This window comes from Martes martes (assembly GCF_963455335.1).
Source record: "Martes martes genome assembly, chromosome: 15".
Classification (NCBI taxonomy): domain Eukaryota; kingdom Metazoa; phylum Chordata; class Mammalia; order Carnivora; family Mustelidae; genus Martes; species Martes martes.
In genome coordinates, this window is record NC_137903.1 from 33,492,818 (window position 1) to 33,517,036 (window position 24,219).

Here is a 24,219-nt window from a genome sequence, read left to right on the forward strand (position 1 = left end):
TTAAAAAAAAATTTAAAAAAAGAAGAAGAACATCCTATCTTCTATTCATTTGAGCTTCTCTGAGTCTGTCCATAGGCTCCCAAGTCTGGGAAATGGTTGATGAATAACCATAATTTTTTTTTTCAGTGATTCAATCAGAGGTAGATTTTTTCCGCTTGTAGCCATTAAATAATATTTAACTGCACTCTTCATCTCTTTCAGTTTTAGGGGATCTACAACAATTAGCCAGGGACAAAGATCTCTGCAGGCAAGTCACTCTGATCTCTGTTTCAGTTGCCTCTGGCTATTAAGTGCTGCCACTTGGCTCCTGCCAGCCTGAGGTCCTTTGGTCTCCACTGAATTCAGGAAACCCAGAGCAATAACAAAACTCCCAATTGTCACCAATGTCATTCCCAGCCTACAGAGAATAGCCATCAGAGAGTCTGTCAAGAATATGGAAAATTCCCCAGGAATGTATTTCTCAAAGCCTTGGGTGAAAGGATAAAAGGTCTCTCTTTGAACACTCCACCCCCCAGGCACATAGTTAAGGAGTGGAGGAACAGGACTCCCATAAGTCCACTCTGGCATTCCTAAGTCCCTAAGCCATAGGATTTCTTCCTCAGGACTACACTAAGAAAGGTCCTGTATTGCAGCTTCATTTAGTGTAGGTCACCCTCTAACACAGTGAATTCACAATCTTAATTCTTTTTCTTTAGGGGGTACCTTCTTGCAGGTCCTAATTGGTACCCCCCACTTTCCCCCCCAACCACCACCCCAACTCCACTTCCAGGTCTTTCAGGACTTGAATCAGGTTGAGGAACCACAATTATGGTGAAGTATTAAGGGTAGGTCCTGAGGAAGATCAGCAGTCCCTGAAATTCGAGTTGCCAGATTTAGTAAACAAAAACACAAGATAGCCAGTTAAACTTGAAGTTCAGCACAGCAACACATATTTTTGTATTCTAAATATGTGCCTTGCAATATTTGGGATATACTTATATTTAGAAGTAGCTTTCATTGTTTTTCTGAAATTCAGATCTAACTGGACATCTGTGTTCTTCTGGCAACCCTACCAGGGCAGCTACTCAGGACAGGTCATTACAGGTTCTTTGGACAAAGGGAGGCTTACCTCCTCACACAGGGGAGGAGGGGCTGCTGCTTCTAGCAAAGGAGGCTCAGCAGAATTTCCAGGTACAAGGTGTTCAGCATCCTTAGCATCTGTCCATGTATGTCCATTTCAAATTTTATTTATATTTTTAAGATTTTATTTCTTTTTTGACAGAGAGAGGGACAGTAAGAGACAGAACACAAGCAGGCAGGGGGAGTGGGAGAGAGAGAAGCAGGCTTCCTGCCCAGCAAAGAGCCCCATGCAGGGCTCCATCCCAGGACCCTGGGATTCTAACCTGAGCCAAAGGCAGACATTTAACAACTAAGCTACCCAGGCACCCCTCTCCATCTCAATTTTTAGAGTCCTCCTTTTCCCAATCAATGTTCAGACTTTAACATAAGAGAGCTGTTAAGTTGTGAAGTCAATTTACCTTGGAATCCAGCCACAGGATTAGATGTTGGATTTGTTCTTCAGAAATCTGGGCTCTGTAGCTACAGAGTGCAAGTGTCTTTTCGGGCAGATACTAGAAGCGTTCAGAGGCAGACCCTGAGTGGGAATTTAAAGCACTTTCTTTCAGTTAAAGTCTTCAATGCGCTTAGAAGTAACCAACCAACGGACTCTTTTTTCTTCCTCCCCTCCCTCCTCCTCTCCCTGCCTCCCTCCCTTCCACTCCCTCCCTGTTTCTTTCATACACTGGCAAGGACCACCACTAACATATTTGATATGGTTGGGGACACAGGGTATCCTGCTCTTGTTCCCCCACTCAAAGGGAAAGTTTGAAATATTTCACCATTAAGGTAGTATTTGCTATAGGCTTTTTGTAGATCCCCATTTTCAGGGATAGGGATTTCCCTAATATTCTTCATGGCAAAGAATTTTTTGTCATTAAGTCATGTTGAAGTTTATCAAGCACTTTGGCTACGCATCTGGAAATAATCATATTGTTTCTCCATTACTCTCTTAGTGGAATGAATTGTTTTCACGACTTTTTTTTATGTTATGTTAGTCACCATACATACTTCATTAGTTTTTGATGTAGTGTTCCATGATTCATTATTTGCATATAACACCAGTGCTCATTTCAGTACATGCCCACCTCAATACCCATCACCAGCCTAACCCATGCCCCTCACCTCCTTCCCTCTGAAACCCTCAGTTTGTTTCCCAGAGTCCATTGTCTCTCATGGTTCATCTTCCCCTCTGATTCTCCTCCCCTTCAGTTTTCCCTTCCTTCTCCTAATGTCCTCCATGCTAGTCCTTATGTTCCACAAATAAGTGAAACCATGTAACAAAAAATGGGCAGAAGACATAAATAGACACTTCTCCAGAGAAGACATACAAATGGCTAACAGATGCATGAAAAAATGTTCAACATCATTAGCTATCAGGGCAATTCAAATGAAAATCACATTGAGATACCACCTTACACCAGTCAGAGTGGTCACAATTGACAAGGCAAGAAACAACAACTGTTGGAGAGCATGTGGAGAAAGGTGAACCCTCTTACACTGTTGGTGGGAATGTTTTCATTACTTTTTGAAAAGCAAGCTGATTTTGAATTCTAATCTTACCTTCTTGGAACAAAACAACTTGGTCATAAGATTTTATCATTCTTTTATGTTGTTCAATACACATAATATATTTTAGATGTTTTTCAAATATAATTTATGTATCATAAGAGTTACTCTTTTAAAGTATAAATTTAATGATTTTTATGGTATTCATGCGGTTGTGAGACCAGCACCAATAATTCTAGAATTCTTTTATTGTTCCATTCCTATTGATTTTTAGAGAGATTTGACTGTAGTATTTTTCCCTGGAAAACCCCTTATGAGGGTTTTTTTTTCTCTCTTTGAAGATTTTCTTTATCTATTGACAGAGAGAGAGAGAGAGAGAGAGCACGAGAGCATAAGCAGAGGGACCAGGAGAGGGAGAATGCAGACTCCTCACTAAGCAGGGAACCCAACACAGGGCTTGATCTGAGGGTCCTGGGATCATAACCCGAACCAAAGGTGGACATCCAACCGACCTTAGGAGCTTTTATATCAAACTTATGATGGTTTCATAAAGCTGGCTGATAGTTTTCCATATATTTGTTTCCCTATAAGTGTTTAGGTAATACTAGCATTATTTCTTCCATAGATATCTGAAAATAATTCACCCATGAAGCCATATCTCTTGGCGTTTATGCTGTTGGGAAGTCTTTTTTCTACCATATTTTTCATACACTGCAGACTACATGTATATATGTGTGTGTGTGTGTGTGTGTGTGTGTATCTTTTCATACCCCATAGACTTTATATATATCTATACATAGATAGATAGATATGTACATCTGTATATACATATACACATAATATAGTACGCAATATTAATCATTCACTTCAATGACTCTTTCCTAAGTGAACACCCGCATGTAAACAGCATTCAGAGAAGATTTAGCCCGTTTTACCACCTCAGAAGCCTCCCCTATGCCCTTTCTCAGTTACTATCTTCCCAAAGTGACCATTTATTGGGCCTCTATCACCAAAGCTTAGTTTTGACTCTGCTTGAATTTATATTAAAGGACTCAAAAAGCATGTACTCTTTTGTGTCCAGCTTCTGTTAAATGATATGTGTCGGAGATTGATTCACATTGTTGCATGTAAGATTAACTGGATCTTTTTCATTGTATTATATTTCATTGTGTGAACTTCACAATTAATTTGTAAATTCAGCTGTTTATATGTCAGTAGTATTTTAGGCCTATGCATAGGCAATAAATGTACACATATACACACATGTAAATATTCAAATGTTTATATATATGCACAGCTGGAGAAAACGTTTACATGTTCTATGTAAACAGTGTTGACATTTCTATAAGTGGAATTGTTGGGTATGAATGTGGTCAGTCTTAATAGATCCTGCCCAAAGATTTTATACAGTGAGTGGACAAATTTACTCTTGCACCAGAGGCATATGAAAAGTCCAGCTGTTTCAAATCTCTGCCAACCTGGTATTTATCACATGTTTAAATTTTAGCTGTGCTGGTGGCTCACTGCTGCTTTCATTTGCATTTTCCAAAAGACTGAGGATGCTGAGCACCTTTCATATCTTTGTGTAGTGCCTGTTCAAAACTGTCTTCCAATCTTGCTAGTTTGTGTATCTCTTTATGGCTTTGAGGAATTCGTTATCCAATCTCAGATTTTCCAATAAGCCTAACACACATATTTTCTTCCAGGCTAAAACTCATCCTTTTGCTTTCTTATGATGTTTCTTGATGGTAGAAAATGTGCACTTTACTAGTGTCCTTTAATAAGACTTCCTAAGTCTATTCCTTCTGGCCACTACTTTCTGTGTTCTCCATAAGAAAACTTTGCCCCTCATTTTATCTTTCAAGTTAAGTCTGTGATTCATCTCAAATTAATTTTTTGTATGGTGTAGAGTCTGGTCAAGGAATTTGTTTGCTCATTTTGTTTCTTTGTTTTTCCTAATGGATGGGCAATTCATCTAATATCTTTTTTTTAATTAAAATTCAATTAGCCAACATGTAGTACATCATTAATTTTGGATGTAGTGTTCAATAATTCATCTGTTGCATATAACGCCCGGTGTTCATAGCAGTAATATCCACAATAGCCAAACTGTGGAAGGAGCCAAGTTGTTCTTCAAATGATGAATGGGATAAAGAGGATGTGGTACATATATACAGTGGGTTATTACTCAGCCTTTAAAAGAAAGGATGAATAGTCACCATTGGCATCGTCGTGGATGGAACTGGAAGAGATTATGGTAAGTGAAATAAGTCAAACTGAGAAGGACAATTATCATATGATTTCACTCATATGTGGAACATAAGGAATAACATGGTGGACCATTGGGGATGTAGGGAGAAGTGAATGGGAAGAAATCAGTGAGGGAGACAAACCATGAGAGGCTCTGGACTCTGCAAAAGAAACTGAGGGTTACAGAAGGTAGGCGGGTGGGGTGATGGGGTAACCAGGTGATGTTTATTAAGGAGCACATGTATTGCAATGAACACTAGGTGTTATACACAACTAATGATTCGTTGAACACTATATCAAAAGCTAATTATGTTGGCTATTAGAACATTATGAGAAATAAAATGACACCTGCAAAAACAAAAACAAAAACAAAATAGCAACCTTCAGTTTGTTTCCTCGAGTTGAGACTCTCATGGTTTGTCTTCTCTGATTTCTTCCCATTCAGTTTCCCTCCCTTCCTTTATGATCCTCCATGCTGTTTCTTATATTCCATATATGAGTGAAACCATACTATAATTGTCTTTCTCTGATTGACTTATTTTCCTCTGCCCAATGGCACATCCTTTTTCTCCATTCATCTGTCTATGGACACCTCAGCTCTTTCTATAGTTTGGCCATTGTGGACATTGTTGCTATAATAGCATTTATTTAAAATATTTTATTTATTTATTTGACAGACAGAGATCACAAGTAGGCACAGAGGCAGGCACAGAGAGAGGAGGAAGCAGGCTCCCCGCTGAGCAGAGAGCCCAATGTGGGGCTCGATCCCAGTACCCTGGGATCATGACCTGAGCTGAAGGCAGAGACTTTAACCCACTGAGCCACCCAGGTGACCCTCATAGCATTTATTTAAAAAACCATTTAAGAAAGACTGGTTCCAGGGCTGCCTGGCTGGCTCAGTGGTTTAAAGCCTCTGCCTTCGGCTCAGGTCATGATCCCGGGGTCCTGGGATTGAGCCTTGCATCCGGCTCTCTGCTCCATGGGGAGCCTGCTTCCTCCTGTCTCTCTCTGCCTGCCTCTCTGCCTACTTGTGATCTCTGTCTATCAAAAAAATAAATAAAATATTTTAAAAAAAAGAAAAAGAAAAAGGAAAGACTGGTTCCCATAGATCACAGGGCAATAGTGTAATACCCTAAATCAGGTGACATTATGAGTGGGTCTCATTTCAGAGAGGTTCTGTTCCACTGGTTGATTTATCACACTGTTTTCATGACTATAGCATATATTAAGAATTGATACCTGCAGGTGTATCCTCTAACCATGTACTTCTTCCAAGATTTATTTGGTAATTCTTGACCCTTGCATTTCCAGACAAAATTTAGAATCAGCTTGTCAGTTTCCACCAAAAAGAAACCTACTCAAGTTTCTATTGGCGTTCTATGGATTCCGTAGTTCAATCTGTGGACCACTAACATATTTACATTTTTGATTTGTAAATTCATGAACATATTTTGCCATTTATGAAATTTCTTTAATTTCTCTCCATGATATTTGCCAATTTACATTTTAGAAAATGATGTAAACATAGACATGTAACTTTGGAAAATGTAACATTTCCTAATTGTTTCTTAAGAATGCAATCGTTTGACGTTGGACCCAGCAATCTTGCTAAATTTACTTATAAATGCAATGGTTTATCTGTATATTCTTTTGGATATGCTGCATAAATAATCATGTTGCTGATAAATAATTATCCTATGTTTAATCCCTTTCTTTCTTGTATCTTTTATTTATTTCTCTTGCTTGACTGTGTTGGCTAGAACTCCAGTACAATGCTGAATGGAAGAGATGATATTGAGTTTTGAATAGTCATCATAAATCATGGTGTTTACTGAAGATTTGGGGGAGACATTCTTTATCTGATTAAGGAAATTCCCTTTATACCTAAACATTTCTCATGAGTGTGGATTCTAATTTATCGCTGTGGCTCTATTGAGATGATCATATCCTGTTTCTCCTTCACTGTGTTAATTTGTGTACTTTTACATGTCTCAAAAGACACAATTGTTGTTTTTATGAAAACAGTATTTATGCATACTTATCCACATATTAACTATTTCTGTTATCCGTCCTCCATATGACAGTTCTATCAGTGCCTTATACCACTGTCTTCCTTCGATCTAAAAAAAAATGATCTTTTAGCATTTTTATATTGTAGGTCTCAAGGTGATAGATTCTTTAAACATTTTTCTAAGTATGGGTTTTTAAAAGTTGTCATCTCTGTTTTCTGGCTGCTTTTAAAATTCATTACTCTTGATTTTTTACAATATTGCTACGATGTTTCTAGGTAAAGATTTTTTTTTTTTGTACTTCTATTGCTTCAGTTTGTACGGTTTCTTGTATCTGTGGTTCAGTGATGTCTTTCATCAGTTTTGGAAAATTCTGTCATTTCTTCCAATGTCCGTGATCTGCTATCTCTCTCCTCTCATTGTGGGATTCACTTACACATTGTGGTAGGCCTTCTCCCTCTATCCTGTAAGTCTGTTACTCTTTCTGCTCTATTTCTGATTCTCTTGTCTCTCTGTGTTTTATTCTGGAGATTTCCTTCTGTCCTAGATTCCAATTCATTGATTTTTGTTAAACTGTGTCTGACCTGCTGTTAATTGTATCAGCTTCTTAATTACAGTTACTGTATTTTATGATGATAAAAAAATTTATGGGGTTCCTTTCAAAACTTGACCCGTTGTTTTTAATGATTTGTAGTCCTTAGCAAAAGTTTAGGTTTCGTATACATTGTCCTCAAAGAGACAAACATAACTATTTCCAATCTGTGAGTAACAACTCCCGTATCTGGGGTCCTAACGGTTCCATTTCTATTGTCAGTGAGTCTGCTGCCTCTTCTTCATGGGATTTTCTCTCTTTGAGTACCTGGTGATCCTTGATTGTATGTCAGGAATTACATTTGAAAACCTTTCTGTAGAAATGAATTCGAGGTCTTAGATGACAAACCTTCTTCTGAAAGGATCTTTGTTGATATTTCTTCAGAAACCTGGGGACACGAGCCATCTGGCACCACTTTCATTCAGCTCAGACCCTGTTATTTTGTTATTTTTCTGGGCCATTCACAGTACTTGCAGAACTGCAGTAATCTTGAGACTCAGGGCCCATGGCTTTGAGGTCCCAGGACTCGTCCGAAGGTGTTACCATGGCTTCCACAGGGCAAGACCTGGACTCCAGTGTTTTCCCTCGACTCCATGAGAGGATCACAGGTCTACTCCCCACTCAGATGCCCCCTCCTGATTCAGCTCACCTTCCAGCAGGAAAGCAGGCTACATGCTTGACTCCCACCTGGATTGTTGTCTCCTATCACATCATGGTCCAGTAATGCGGCCCTAGTGTATCAGATATCTGATACATTCACAGATACATTTTATCACTTACCCAGCATCTATAGTCTTTCTTGGGGGGAGGAACTGGAAGTAGGGTGATTTTTTAATTTGAATTAATTAAGATTCCCCTTACCAGAAAGAGAAGCCTTCTTAGGAATTTTTACTTTTATTTACTTTTGTAAAGATTGATTAGTTGATTTTTTAAAGAGAGAGAGAGAGAGCCAGTTGGGGCGGGGTAAGAGGGGTAGAGGGAGAATCCTCAAAAAGACTCCCAGCTGAGCACAGAGCACAACTCAGAATGCCAGGCTCAATCCTAAGAGCTCCCAGAGATCATGACCCAAGTGGAAACCAAGAATTGGACACTTAGATGGCTAGGTCACCCAGGAACCTTAAAACATGCTATATTTAATTTCATGTGTTTGGGAATTTTGGATAAAATTACTTAGTTCTAGTTATATAGTATTACAGTAATACAATGTACTATGTCCTCCAACTACACTTTCAAATGTGTTCAAGATGTTTTGTGGACTAATATATGATCATGTCTATAGGGGTATCATGTTGTGATATCAAACTTCACCTTGAAAAAATGAGTTGGTAAATTTTCTATCTTTTACACCTCATGAAACATTTGAAATTACATTTGGAAGTGTGTATTACCTGAAAGTAACTTGATAGAGCATTTATGTAAAATATTTCTCTATTCTGACAAATTTCCTTGTCCTTTTCATCTTTTTAATTTTCTTGAATGAATTTTGGTAATTTCTATTTTTATTCATATCATTTACAGGTTCAAAACGTTTCACATTACATTAGTCTACACTTTCATGTAATTTTCTTATACATTTGCAACTATGTTGAATTCTACTTCCTACACTGGTGTATCTGTGTTGTTTCTCTCCCCTTCCATTTTTCTTTCAGTGAGGGTCTTTTTATTTTTTTGGATGCTCTCCTGAGTTGCTAATAAACTGGGAAAGAAGAAGGCAAACGGAAAAGAGTACAGCAAACCTGTGTGCACTGCGGTGCGATAATACATCAAAGAGCGCTCTAAAACGAAAGGAACGTAAATTGTTTTCAAAAACGCATATGCTCATAGGAAATAGTATAAGTGGGAAAGGCAGAAGGCATGCTATTATGCCCACCAAAATCACAATCTTGTAGACATGTATCTCCATGTTAACAAAGATTAAAAACCAGTAACAAATGCAAAACGAGTTCTGCTCATTGCATTTCTGACGAGCTGTTTGATCCACTATTTTTTTTTTTTTGGATCCACTATTATTTAAGTTGCCATCTCTTTTCTCAGCGATTCTTTGTGGGCCACCCCCAGCCATTGCCAACGGAAATGTCCTTAACCTCTACAGAGAAGATTTTCCCTATGGAACCGTGGTGACCTATCGCTGCCATCCCGGACAGAGAGGGAAAAAGCAGTTTGAGCTTGTGGGCAACCCATCGATATATTGCACCAGCAAAGACAATCGCGCTGGCATATGGAGCGGCCCTCCGCCTCAGTGCATCATACCTAACAAGTGCACACCTCCAGACATCGACAATGCAGTGAGGGTATCTGAGAACAAGACCTTATTTTCCTTACATGAAACCGTGAGGTTTATCTGCGAGCCCGGCTTTGTCATGAAAGGACCCTCCAGCGTGCAATGCCAAGCCCAAAACAAATGGGGACCAGAGTTGCCAAGCTGCTCTCGAGGTGAGTCTGACTGAGGCTTTGAAGGGACTGGCAAAGGGCATGGGTTGCAGGGAGATCAGGAGGTCAGTGCTCGTTCTGGGAGAAGGATGCATGGGGGGAACAATGTGTGGAGATGAAGCATGAATTATGAAAGAGTGTGTGTGTGTGTGTGTGTGTGAGTGTGCACGTACGTATATGTGCCTTCACTTTGAAAGCAGGAGCTTCATCAATCAAGGAAGGAGACCTTTGGGACTCTCATATTGAGCATCCTCAGAGCAAAATACAAGCTCCAGTATCTCCCCGATATCCTGAAGGCTGAGGTGCACTTTCTACTCAGCTGTGCAATAACCACTTTAACTTTAAAGTGCAATAAGCACTTTCAACGCCTTATCTCGTCTACCCTTCACAATTCTCCTTTATGGCAGGGCTAGTCATTCCATTAGACTGGCCAGCACTGGAGAAAGCACCCTCAGGGGCCTGCTCATGCATTTGACCTTGTGCCAGGAAGAACTCAGCTCCAGTGATTGGCCTCTTACTAGGTGTGAGGCCTTTGGGCACATCCCTTCATTGTCTGATTTTACATAACGGTAAAAGGAGGGGCCAGGAGCATCACTTGATTTCCTCTGGTACATCGGAGCTCCCCTTTAATGATAAGCCTGGGACTCCTCGGAAGGTTTAGAATGTAGTAAAAGACGTTTCTCCATCACTGACTGGTCCTTCGCACCTGTTCTTTCCACAGTATGTCAGCTGCCTCCAGAAATTCTGCACGGAATGCACAGTGCAGAAAACCAGGCCAATTTCTCCCCGGGGCAGGAAGTGTCCTACAGCTGCGAGCCCGGCTATGATCTCCGAGGGGCGGCGTCTCTGCGCTGTACGCCCCAGGGAGACTGGAGCCCAGCAGCCCCAAGATGTACAGGTGCCTACACTGTCATCTCCTTGCAGATCAGTCTTTTCCGTCCTCACATGACCATCTTACTTCTGTTTTTTCTTGTTCTGATTGTTGCTGTTGTTATCCTAGCGAAATCATGTGCAGACTTCCGGGACCAACTCCCTAATGGCCGTGTGCTCTTACCACTGAATTTCCAGCTTGGGGCGAAAGTGTCCTTCGTTTGTGATGAGGGGTGAGTATGACCTGGCAGAGAGACGGGGGACTCAGGACTCGATGCTGCCATGCTGACACCGGGGCCAATGGGGGTCTACCCAAAGAGCAAGCTGCCTAATGGCAAAGAAGCACCAGAAAGGACTGATACCTGAAACGGGGATTGGGAAGTATGGTGGGAACCAGATGGAACCAAGTGCCACAGCTGCTTGAAAAGGGAAAACAGTAAATGCACCGAACAGCAGAAGTGTAACAAGAAATCTTGGATATTTAGGTGAAACATTACCTGTATGAATGAAAAGTAACTTGCAGGCATGAAAGGATAAATATTGCATAGTGGTTGTTTACAAAACGATTGGGATGTCAAAGAAAGTTAATTACAAGTAATATGCAGGGATTGTGCCAAGAAAAATTTAAACCAGTCAATAGTGGAATTTGGAATAGGAACAAAGCATCAATAGGAATAGTTTTCCATCTAGTTTTATGTCAGCTAATTAGTGTTAGGCTGTATCGCAGGAGTATGAAGACCTTCGCTCATGTTTGCAGTAATGTCGTGAACCCTCTACGGGAATCTTAATGACCTTGGTGTTGTGTTCCAACAGCAGTGCCGGGTAAAAAGCATGGACGACAGAGCAGCTGTCCTCCATATATATTTGCAGGCAGCAAATATCTGTCCCAACAAAGCCCTGGAGGCAATCCAGGCAGCCACTGGTCTCCAAAGAACCCTCTCTTCTCACCTTTTCCTTCCTTCCCCAGATAATTTGCATTAACTCATCAATAATGGGGATATGCCAAAGGTGTCGTTCTGGAACATTCCCAATGTGTTGGCCCAAAACAGCAGCCTCTGCTGTCTTTCCTCACCTTCTCAGATTTACCAACTTGAATCGGGAGTTGTCTTCCTCCTGAGTACCAGGAGAGGAGAGTGCTACCGTGTGCCCTAGAGAACAGAGTTGCTGACAGAGACAGACAGGGAGCGGTCAGGGGGCAGGATGGACAGATGACCCCGTGATGGTTGACAACCAGAGACCGTTGTCACTGCTCCGTCCTCACTGGAAACCGCAATCCTGCAAATGTTTTGATTTCAGAGCCTCTGGCAGCTGAGAAAGCCGATGACCTGGGCTTTTTCACCTGGCATTTATCTCAGGCACTAAACTGTATTTCAGCAGAAGGAGAGAGAGAAACGGTGCGCTCACCCCACCACCACTGCTTTCGTTCCTCAGGTTCCACCTAAAGGGCAGTTCTGCTAGTTACTGCGTCTTGGTTGAAATGGAAAGCCTTTGGAATGACAGTGCTCCTGTGTGTGAAGGTGAGTACAAGGAATGCCTGTTCAGGTCAGCACCTCCCTCCTGGTTTTCTTTGCTGGTTTGTTCCTTTAATGTGTCTTGCCTATAAAATTACCTAATATTTGCCCCCTTTTGTTGATCTCCACTTTGGATCGACATCTTTCTTTGCTGCAAGGGCTCTTTCTGGGGGAAATATATCTGAGCATCATATGTGTGGGGGACCATCCTGTAAGTGTGTATAAGCATAATGTGTGCTACAAATGGAGAGAAATCTTCATAGAAGAGGGAGATTTACAGCCTATAACATGTTTCCTGTCGAAAGGGTAGTTTTTGTACCCTTGCCTCCATCAGCATTCATTCCTAGCCTCATTCTTTTGACAAATTTTTTTGAGCATCGGGTATGTGCCACCCAGCCTTCAGGACACCAGGAATACACCTGTAAACAAAACAGACTAGCACCCTGCTTTCATGTTGTTTCTATTCTTGTGTAGAGGGAAAGACCAAAAAATAGCAAACAGGGGTGCCTGGGGCGCAAGGTCAGCTGAGAGTCAGAGTCTTGGTTTTGGTTCTGGTCTCAATCTCAGGGTCATGGGATCAAGCCCCACATCAGGCTCAGAGCTGAGCTCAGTCAGCTTCAGTCTCTTTCCTTCTTCCTCTGCCTTTCCAGTTTTTGCCCTTTCTCTCTCCCCCTCCACCTTGAAATAACTAAATCTTTAAAAATAATGACAAGCAAACACAAAGACTACTTCAAGTAATACCAAGTGTTATTATGAAAAAAATAGGGTAATGCAATCAATGAGACATTGGGAATACACCTGTAAAAGAGACAGACTTGGACCTTGCTTTCCTGTTGTTTATACTTGTTTTTAAGGGGACAGAAATGTAAAGTGTTAAATACAGAAACACTGCTACTGTAGTCAGTCTGCCCGTGTATTTCCTCATGAAATCAAACAGGAGTTGCTTCATCTTCTGATCATGGCTGTTGAAAAATACCTGTGTATAATAGAGGGTTTTCAAAGGAATAGTTTGCTCTAAAAGTGTTTGGAAATTTTGTATTGATTTATGTAATGAGACTCGATAATTACATCCTTCATATCTGGAAGTCAACTGTTTGAAAATCTTAACTTTCCTGGAATATAGTTAAGAAGCGTGAGGGAAAGAAAGAAAAAATACTTCCACGGACCCAGATACACCAAAAATCACTTACTAGAGTGTAAACAATCCACCTTTTGATTATTCATAATTCGTTCAAGTTGCGGTACCTTCTTCCCAAATACAGATCACAGCAGAAAGGGGAAGGAGTATCTCCAGAGAGTTACACTCAAAAAAAGAAATGTGCATTTCTTCAATGAGAAAAAAAAAAAAAAAAACTTTGTAAAAACCAATAAATATTTCAAAAGCCATTACATTTCTGCACCTTCTGGATCCATGCATAGGAACACTAAGATGATTCACTCATTGTGATGGCATTACTATAAACATCTTTTGGTTTTGAGTATATCAGGAAGAGATTAAATCAGTGATAGACAAATAGTAAATGTATAATATATTGTGAAAGATTTCTCTGGTGTGAAGATCCTTGATGTCAAAAAAGATTTTCTCTACTTTGAACTTAAAATAGTATTTTATACAGAGTAGGTCCTCAAAAAGTCCAGTTGAATTAATAGATAATTTTCTTATTAAATGGATGATTTTCTTCTCAATGGGGTTAAGAAGATTTTTATCTATTTTAAAAGAAAGAGCTCTCAGTCATTCAGAAGTCTTCACACTCCCAGGAGTTCCGGACGATTAAGTCCCTTCTGGGCTTTGATTTCAGTGTCATTTCATTTAGAAGCATCTCAACAGAGACCTTATATACTTACTTTGTGGTTCATACTCTCCTTGAAAGTTAATTATTTAATGGGCAACACAGTCACAGCATCCCGTAATTGAGGGATCAACTCAGATTAAAATATCAACATTTTGATGTAACTTATAGCACTTCGGTTTTTTCCAGAAATCTTTTGTCCAAATCCTCCCTCTATCCTTAATGGGCACCACACTGGACCTTCTCAGGGAGACTTTCCCTATGGAAAGGAAATAAATTACACGTGTGACCACCACCCAGCCAGAGGGATGACCTTCAACCTCATCGGCGAGAGCACCCTCCGCTGCACAAGTGATGATGAAGGGAACGGGATTTGGAGCGGCCCTGCCCCTCGCTGCGAACTTGCTGGTCCTGCAGGTCAGTGCATATTTCCCTATGTCTCATCTAGATCAGAATATCTGGGTGAGAATCTCCCTATTTCTATGGGGACAGTCATTTTGGTTGGGAACGTGACTTTCTTATAAAAGTAAGGCACACAGAATTACCTACTGGGAGAGTGGAAGCTGGGTTCTAGATGTACCTTGCTGTGTCCCAACTGGGGGTACTCTGATGGCCCTTCCCGCTGGCGTGAGGAATGTGGGATAGTGACAAGAGAAGCAGGGAGACAGTGGGAAGAATCAGTGAGGCCCAGACTTTACAGAGACTATTTTCAAGCACTAAAACAAATGCCAAAGAAAACCCCTCTGTCGTACCATCTCTATTACAAGTTGTATTTTGGGGCACCTGCTTGGCTTAGTGGGTGGAGTGGCCGATTCATGATCTGGGTTCAGGTCTTGATCTCAGGGTTGTGAGTTCTGCCCCACATCGAGCTCCCTAATGGGCATGGAGCTCGTGTTGTGTTTTTATTGGATAGATGGGTGTGCTGAGCAAAAAGCACGTGTTGATGGCTGTATTTTACTTTAGATTTGATGCGATGGAAATAACTAAAGAAATTCCAAGGCAGGCATTTGTATTGCTTTTGTTCCTTCTAAGGAACGTTTTGTTGACCCTTCATCTCACTTTTAGCAAGAGGCACTCAAGACGCCCTAGAGAAGTAAAATTCTAGGTTGTGCTCTTGGCAACTCCTTCTTTTTACATATTTTTACATATTATCTGGCATTAAATGACAATACCTGACAATCTGGAGCTCTTTCATGGTTGTGCTTATCCATACCAGCTCTGTGTGCCAATAAGGACAGACAGCACCAAAGTGGTCCTTTGTAGAACCGGGTGGTACTCGCATCTGATGCAGTTTGCAGGTAGAGAATACGGGTGATCCTGTTTAAAGGCTGAAGGTCTACATTTAAAGAATCACTTTCCCACTGATCGGTAAATAAGTAGTGCCTTGGGACCTGCCAGCTTAGGATCTTCCTGATTAGCAAAGCATTTAAAATGTTTATTTTCCATTCATCTGTTGATGCACATCTAGGCTCTTTCCATAGTTTGGCTAATGTGGACATTGCTGCTATAAACATTCAAATGTACGTGCCCCTTCGGATCACTACATTTGTATCTTTAAGGTAATTACCCACTATTGCAATTCCTGAGTCATAGGGTAGCTCTATTTTCAACTTTTTCAGGAACCTCCATACTGTTTTCCAGAGTGGTTGCACCAGCTCGCATTCCCACCAATAATGCAGGAGGGTTCCCCTTTCTCCACGTCCTCACCAACACCTGTCATTTCTGGACTGGTTAATTTTCGCCATTCTGACTGGTGTGAGATGGTATCTCAATGTGGTTTTGATTCGTATTTCCCTGATGTCGAGTGATGTTGAGCACTTTGTCTTGTGTCTATTGGCCATCTGGATGTCTTCTTTGCAGAAATGTCAGTTCCTGTCTTCCACCCATTTCTTGATTGGAGTATTTGTTCTTTGGGTGTTGAGTTTGATAAGTTCTTACAGATTTTGGATACTAGCCCTTTGTCTGATATGTCATTTGCAAATATCTTCTCCCATTCTGTCTGTTGTCTTTTGGTTTTGTTGACTGTTTCCTTTGCTGTGCAAAAGCTTTTGATCTTGATGATGTCCCGATAGTTCATTTTTGCCCTTGCTTCCCTTGCCTTTGGTGATGTCTCTAGGAAGAGGTTGCCGTGGCTGAGGTCAAAGAGGTTGCTGCCTGTGTTCTCCTCAAGGATTTTGATGGATTCCTCTCTCACACTGAGGTCTTTCATCCATGTTGAGTCTATTTTTGTGTGTGGTGTAAAGAAATGGTCTAGTTTTGTTCTTCTGCATGTGGCGGTCCAATTTTCCCAGCACCATTTGTTGAAGAGATTGTCTTTTTGCCATTGGACATTCTTTTCTGCTTTGTCAAAGATTAGTTGACCATAGAGTTGAGGGTCCATTTCTGGGCTCTCTGTTCTGTTCCATTGATCTGTGTGTCTGTTTTTGTGCCAGTACCATACTGTCTTGATGATGACAGCTTTGTAGTAGAGCTTGAAGTCTGGAATTGTGATGCCACCAACTTTGGTTGCCTTTACAACTGTCCTCTGGCTATTCAGAGTCTCTTCTGGCTCCATAGAAATTTTAGGATTATTTGTTCCATTTCTTTGAGAAAAGTTGATGGTATCTTGATAGGGATTGCATTAAGTGTCGACTGCTCGAGGTAGTATAGATATGTTCACAATATTTCTTCTTCCAATCCATGAGTATGGAACGTTTTTCCATTCTCTTTGTGTCCTCATCAATTTCTTTCATGAGTACTTTATAGTTTCCTGAGTACAGATTCTTTACCTCTCTGGTTAGGTTTATTCCTAGGTATCTGATGGTTTTGGGTACAATGGTAAATGGGATTGACTCCTTAATTTCTCTTTCTTCTGTCTTGTTGTGGTGTATAGAAATGCAACAGATTTCTGTACACCGATTTTAGATTCTGACACTTTACTGAATTTCTATATGAGTTGTGACAGTTTTGGACTGGAGTCTTCTGGATTTCCCACATAAAATATCATATCACCTGCAAAGAGTGAGAGTTCGACCTCTTTGCTGATTCAGATGACTTTTATTTCTCTGTGTTGTCTGATTGCTGAGGCTAGGACTTCTAGTACTATACTGAATAGCAGTGGTGAGAGTGGACAGCCCTGCTGTGTTGCTGACCTTAGCAGAAAAGCTCTCAGTTTTTCCCCATTGAGAATGATATTCCCTGTGAGTTTTTCATAGATGGCTGTTATGATATTGAGGTTTGTACCCTCTATCCCTACACTGTGAAGAATTTTCATCAAGGAAGTATGCTGTACTTTGTCAAATGCTTTTTCAGCATCTATTGAGAGTATCTTATGGCTCTTGTTCTTTCTTTCATTAATGTATCGTTTCACATTGATTCATTTGCAGTTGTTGACCAAACTTGCATCCCAGGGAGAAATCCCATCCGGTCATGGTGAACAAATTTTTTAATGTACTCTTGGATCCTCTTAGTTAGGATCTTTTTCAGAATCTTAGCATCCGTATTCATCAGGGATATTGGTCTGAAATTCTCCTTTTTGATGAGGTCTTTGCCTGGCTTGGGGATCAAGGTAATGCTGGCTTCAAAGAGTCTGGAAGTTTTCCTTCTGTTTCTATTGTTTGAAACAGCTTCAAGAGTATAGGTACTATTTCTTCTTTGAATGTTTTGCTGTAAAATTTCCCCGTGAATCCATCAGGTCCTGGACTCTTATTTTGGGGGAGGTTTTTGATCACTGCTTCAATCTCATTACTACTTAGTGGTCTATTCAGGTTGTCAGTTTCGTCCTGTTTCAGTCTTGGAAGTTTATAGGCTTCCAAAATGCACCCGTTTCTTCTAGGTTGCTTACCTTATTGGCACATACCTGTTGATAATGATTTCTGATGGTTGTTTCTACTTCCTTGTTGTTAGTTGTGATCTCTCCCCTTTCATTCGTTATTTTATTAATTTGGGTCCTTTCTCCTTTCTTTTGGATTTGTCTGGCCAGTGGTTTATCTATCTTATTAATTCTTTCAAAGAACGAGCTTCTAGTTTTGTTGATGTGTTCTACTATATGCCTGGTATCTAATTCATTGATCTCTGCTCTAATCTTAATTATTTCCCTTCTCCTGCATGGGCTAGGCTTAATTTTTGTTGATTCTCCAGTTCTTGAAGGCTCTCCAATGAAGACATGCAAATGGCTAACAGACACATGAAGAAATGTTCATCATCATTAGCCATCAGGGAAATTCAAATCAAAACCACCTTGAGATACCACCTTACACCAGTTAGGATGGCAAAAATGAACAAGACAAGAAACGACAAATGTTGGAGAGGATATAGAGAAAGGGGAACCCTCTAACACTTTTGGTAGGAGGGCAAGTTGGTGCAGCCACTTTGGAAAACAGTTTGGAGGTTCCTGAAAAATTAAAAATAGACCTACCGTATGACCCGACAATTGCACTACTGGGTATTTTCCCCAAAGATACAGGTGTAGTGAAAAGAAGGGCCATAGGTACTGTAATGTTCATAGCAGCAATGTCCACAACAGCCAAACTGTGGAAAGAGCCAAGGTGTCCTTCAACAGATGAATGGATAAAGAAGATATGGTCCAGGGGCGCCTGGGTGGCTCTTTAAATAAATAAATAAAATCTTTATTCATAATCAAAATGAAGGCGAAAAAGAAGAGCATAAGGAACATAGGAAAGGAATGACAAATAAAAATCAAATAATAAGATGATAGATCTAATCATGAATATGTCAACAATTATAGTAAATATAAACAGACAATTCCACTTTACAGACAAAAGATTAGTGGATGCTGCTTTTCCCAAATTGTTGGCTAAGGTACCGTGGGAACCTCCAGGATCTCAAAGGAGACCCATTGGCTATTTTAAATTTTTGGTGGAACAGCAATTCTGGGTATTTCTTAGATATTGTGCAGCTACTGTCTCCCAATAGGCCTTGTCTACATTAGCTTGCAGTAGAGTTCTTTAATTTTTTTTTTCAGTAGGTTCCTCTTGGTGACAACAAATCTTTGCAAAATTGGGCTTTGAGCAGTGGCTGTGACAAAAGTATCAAAAGACAATCTTTGTAGAATAAGAAACGAGGTGGTGGATTATAATTCAATTCTAAGGTTTGAGAAGTTGAGCAGTGCTCAGCATTCCACTATGAAAAATGGTGGACAGGGTCGCCTCAGTTAGTGAAGTGGCTGATTTCGGTTCAGATCATGATTTCAGGTTCCTGGGATCAAGGCCTGCATTGGGCTCTGTGCTCAGCGGGGAGTCTGCTTGAGATTCTCTCTCCCTCTGCCCCCTCCCACTCATGCATGCTCGCTCCCTCTCTCTCTCTCTTGCTCTCTCTCAAAATAAATAAATAAAGCTTTAGAACAGAATGAAAATCTCATGTCTATGTTCATTAGAGAAGCAAACATTTTAACATTATTAAGGTGTTCTGTTTCTTTGATCACATCTATGAAGCACACTGGAGAAAAAGAGGAAGTAAATAGAAGTTTCTCCATTAACTTGGATGTCACTGTGGTCTTGACCTCCAGGTCAGTGCAAAGCCCCAGAACACCTTCCATTTGCCAAGCTGGTAAATTCTACTGACGCGTATGAGTTTCCCATTGGGACATCTCTGAAGTATGAGTGCCGCCCTGGTTACTATGGGAGAGGGTTCTTTATCACCTGCCTAACCAACTCAGTCTGGTCAAGCGCCGAAAACAAGTGTCAACGTAAGTACCTCTGGACTGAGAACTCTGTGTCAATCAAACATCCATAGAGCTGAATCAATTGTTCAGATTTTGGAACTAAGACGTATACGATTGTTAAATGTGCCTCGAGTAGAGTACATGTGACAGTTATTCTTTCTGTTACACCTTCCTACTGCTCTGACTTGCTGGCACCTCCATTACAAGGTCACTTCATGAGAAATGACCTTCGCAAGACACAATGCAGGGAAAAGCTCCATTCAGTAGGGGTTTCCCATTGTCACCATTGAAACTACGTCACCAATGAGTCAGAAAAGGGAAGAAAAAGGTAGGTGGGGAGAGAATCCTGACTTCGAGATCTCTGATTTAAGCTGGTTGGATGACAAAATAACCACTTCGGTAATAAGTAAAGTTTGCATTTTTCTGGGATGCACAACACAGGGAAAAGATCACTTAGGAGGGGAGGTCTTCTTTTGGAAGTGGAGCTTAGTAGGTGGCTGACTCTGAGGCACTCTTGTTAGTTTCTCCGAGGAGGCAAAATCTGCAGAACGACAAATACTTTTCAGTAAACTCCAGCCAGGTTGGGACTTAGGTACTTACTGAGAGAAGTTCGGCGTGTTCTATACACAATCCCCCAGTTCTGCTTCTCCCCCGTAGGGAGATCATGTGGAACTCCTCCAGAGCCCGCCAATGGCAAAATGACCGTAAACGGAGACGCCCGGTTTGGATCAACAGTTAATTATGCCTGTAATGAAGGGTGAGTGGGCAGCAGCATCATTTGGGTTGACAGTTCCAGAATTGTAGCACCAACCTCTAAACAAGAGTCTTAGAAAGTCTTCCTGTCCATTCAAACCATAGCAATAAGATTTCGAAGTAGACGTGGTGGCTTGAATCCAGGTATTAAACTACATTTGAAATGACTAAACAAATATTTGAAAAATAGGAAACACCTGTATCTGTGCTAGAAACTTGGGGGTGGGGAGGAAAGATGTCTATGGCACACCAAATTCATGCACCTAGAACCAAGTGAAATGTTCACTACATGGGAAGGACCAGGTCTCTAAAGCAGCAAATGGAACAACCATTAGTGGCTCCGCGCACATATTCCCACCCCAAAGCAACAAGAGCTGGAGATGGTGGACTCAGAAGTGGGAAAGAATGACTTGTTTAGGATGATGGAGCCATGAGGTGCAGAGGCAAATCTTGATTGTTATAGCCCCTCTCCAGGAATGGGCACGGTGCAGAAATTTGCTGTGGCTTATCTTAAAAGGAGATAGCCAATTCAGGAAAGAAGTAGGGAAACTGCTTCACCTTATATCTTAACTTTTGCTTTTTTTAAAATTATTTATTGCTTACTTAAAAGATATTCAATATAACATAAGTGACCATTAAAAACAGGAAGAACAATAAAGTGAACTTCAGCATATATGCTGTCCACCTTAAGAAACATTGCTAGAACCTTAGAAGTCACCTCTGTAGCTTTCCCAGTTCCCATTCCTCCACCTCCAGAATCTCTCGCGAAATCAGGGTCCTAAGTTCTGTGTCGTTCACTCTCTTGCATTTGTTTTCCATATTTTCCCATAAATCCCTACTCAGTTTAGATTTCACTTTACATACTTTGAGCTTTCTATAAGTGGCATGATAATTCATGCAGTTCTCAAATTGCTTTTTCACTGAGCATTTTGTTTCTCGCAATTATCCATGTGGTTGTGGTTAATTCAGTTTTGCTTGGGATAATATTTCCTTAAGTGGATATACCACTACTCATTTTCTCTTGGTTGTTACATTAGGATTGTTTCTCATTTGTTTTTCCTTGTTTAGGAAAAACTTACTTACTTATCGTAAGTATTCCCAATATAAATACACATGTCTCCTAGTGCCCATGGGCAAAAGTTTCTACATGACAGTAGTTTTCACCCTTATTTTGTTATGATCCACAGCTAAGAAATATATTTTACGATACATATATATACTCACACGCATACACCTCACACACACATTTATATAAATTAAAGTACCAAAAGCTTCTCACCATTTCTAATTAACAGCATACTGGAGGTTCAAGCCAGGACTATTGATCGTGAAAAAGAAACAAAAGGTGTCCAAATTGGAAAGGAGAAGCGAAACAATCTCTGTTTGCAAATGATGTGTTTTGTATAGAAAATCCTAAGGAATGAACACAAACACACACACCCCAAAAACCCATCACATCTAACAGATAGTTCTGCAAGATTCACCTGTCAGACCAACATGCAAAATTAAATGGCATCTCTATACACTAACAATGAACACTCTGAGAATGAAATTAAGAAAGCAGTTCCACCTACAATAACATCAAAAGAACAACTTAACTTCAAAATAACCTGAACTAAAGAAATGTAAGATTGTACACTGAAGATTATGAAACACTGTTGAAAACAAAATCAAAGGGGATCTAAATAAATGGAACCACATCCTATATTCCTGGATTGGGTGAGTTAATATTGTTAACATTGTAACAATATTGAATATTATAGAATTATACAATATTGATCTCACCAAATTGATGTACAGATTTATTTCCATGCCCATAAAATTCTAGCATCCTTTTGCAGAAATCAACAACTGATCCTAAAATTCTTCTGGCAATGCAAGGCACCCAAACAGTCAAAACAGTCTTGAAAAAGAAGAAAGTCTCACTTTCAAACTGACTCTAAACCTACAGCAATGGAGAATGTGTGGTACTGGCATCAGGACAGATGTATAGATCAATAGAATAGAATTGAGAATGCAGAAATAAACCCACACACTTACGGTCAACTCCTTTTCAGCAAGGATACCAGGACAATCCGATGGTGAAAGAATAGTCTTTTCAACAACTGGTCCTGGGGCAACTAAACAACCAAATACAAACGCACAAAGTAGGAGGAATGAGTATCATGAATCATGTTAACAGATTAAGCCTGAAATGTTTGAGTAACCCCACTTGGCCTAGAAGTATAATGAATATTTTCTCTGCATTGCTACATTGGTTTTAGAATATCTTCTTTCACATTTTTTCCTTTTATTCTCATAGGAATGATAGGTTTAATAATGTTCCATTCTCAAGCTGTCCTTGTCTGGCTTTACAACCAATTTATCTATATGAAATGAGCAGAGCGTGTTTCTTTTCCAAAGCAGGCTGGATCCGTCGCTCTTTTCTTCCAATTTCTTCTTGTTTTTCTGGGTTCTTTTAAATATATTTGAGGCTATTTAATTAGGTGCATGCACATTGAATACTTCCAAGAGCATTAAAACTTATTATAGCAGGTTGCTCCTTCTTTCTAATAATGCTTTTTCCGTTAAAGTCTATTTTGTGTGTACACTTACACTCCTATTATATATTTGATATAACTACATTGCTTTTTGATTATTTACTCACTCTCTTTAAATCTTTTTACTTTTTACTTTCCTGTATCATTCTATGTTACATGAGTCTCTGATAAATAACCAATAGTTAGATTTCCTTCATCCAGTTTGATAATGTCTACCTTTTAACTAAGGAGTTTAATGCATTTGCTTTTAATGCAACCACTAATCTTTAAAATTAGTGCCTACTACCTTATTTTGTGTTTCTATTTATACCAATTTTAGGTTTTCACACTTCCTCAACTTTTGTGTCCATTAGGTTTTATATTTTTTTTCCATTACGTCCTTCACTAGCTTGGAAAATAGAGTCTCTATTTCTATTTATTTAGAAGTTCCCCTGGAAACTTTAACTTGTACATTTGAAAAATGCGAAAGTTAATCCCTACATTTATCTCCCTGCTTGCAACACATGGATGTAAGAAAATTTCAACAAATTTGCATTTGCAAATATAGTCAATAGTACATTGAATTTATGTGATCACATTCATTTATGAATTTGTGTAATCAATATAGAAAGCTAGAAGTTAAGGAAAAAATGTAAAGAGCTAGCATTGTAGTCCAATGACTCAATCTTGCCCCAAAAAAACGGAGAAAAGAAACTCAGATGGATCTTAATGGATTTAACCCAGTAGGATAAAAATTTTTAACTATAATTTCAAACTGAACTAACAATATAGAAAAATTAATCCATGTAGGAGGACAGCCGATGTTCTTGTTATAAGTATATCTACACAAAAGACGGAAGGATTGACTCTAAGCCCCTGTCACCCAAAGTATGGCTCACAGACCAGCAAGGTCAGCATCTCCTGGGAGCTTGTTAGAAATGCAGAATCTTCATACCTACTGAATCTGAATCACATTTTCACATGATCCCTGCATGATTTTGAGGCCCATAAAACTAGAACTATGTTAACTTCTGTAAGAAAGAGTTTGGGTAATTTTGTTTTTCATTACTGGGAGTTCTGTACCTCTCCGTTTTGACTACAATGTATACATATAAACTTTTAAATTCAGATTTAAGAAGCCATTACTAGAACTTTCAATTCCGGGGCACCTGGGTGGCTCAGTGGGTTAAAGCCTTTGCCTTCGGCTTGGGTCATGGTCTCAGGGTCCT

General features: G+C 40.0%; 1 protein-coding gene across 1 annotated transcript in view; it reads left to right on the forward strand.

Annotated features, from left to right (window-relative positions):
* CR1 (complement C3b/C4b receptor 1 (Knops blood group)) overlaps nucleotides 1-24,219 on the forward strand; it is a gene marked incomplete at both ends in the record, with an annotated part of 93,130 nt that overhangs the window by 44,685 nt on the left and 24,226 nt on the right. Inside the window, 7 exons of the mRNA XM_080824493.1 lie at nucleotides 9,490-9,888; nucleotides 10,607-10,783; nucleotides 10,886-10,988; nucleotides 12,187-12,272; nucleotides 14,246-14,473; nucleotides 19,563-19,742; nucleotides 20,376-20,475. Coding sequence (XP_080680619.1) covers nucleotides 9,490-9,888; nucleotides 10,607-10,783; nucleotides 10,886-10,988; nucleotides 12,187-12,272; nucleotides 14,246-14,473; nucleotides 19,563-19,742; nucleotides 20,376-20,475 — 1,273 coding nt within the window. The remainder of the gene's footprint in view (nucleotides 1-9,489; nucleotides 9,889-10,606; nucleotides 10,784-10,885; nucleotides 10,989-12,186; nucleotides 12,273-14,245; nucleotides 14,474-19,562; nucleotides 19,743-20,375; nucleotides 20,476-24,219) is intronic.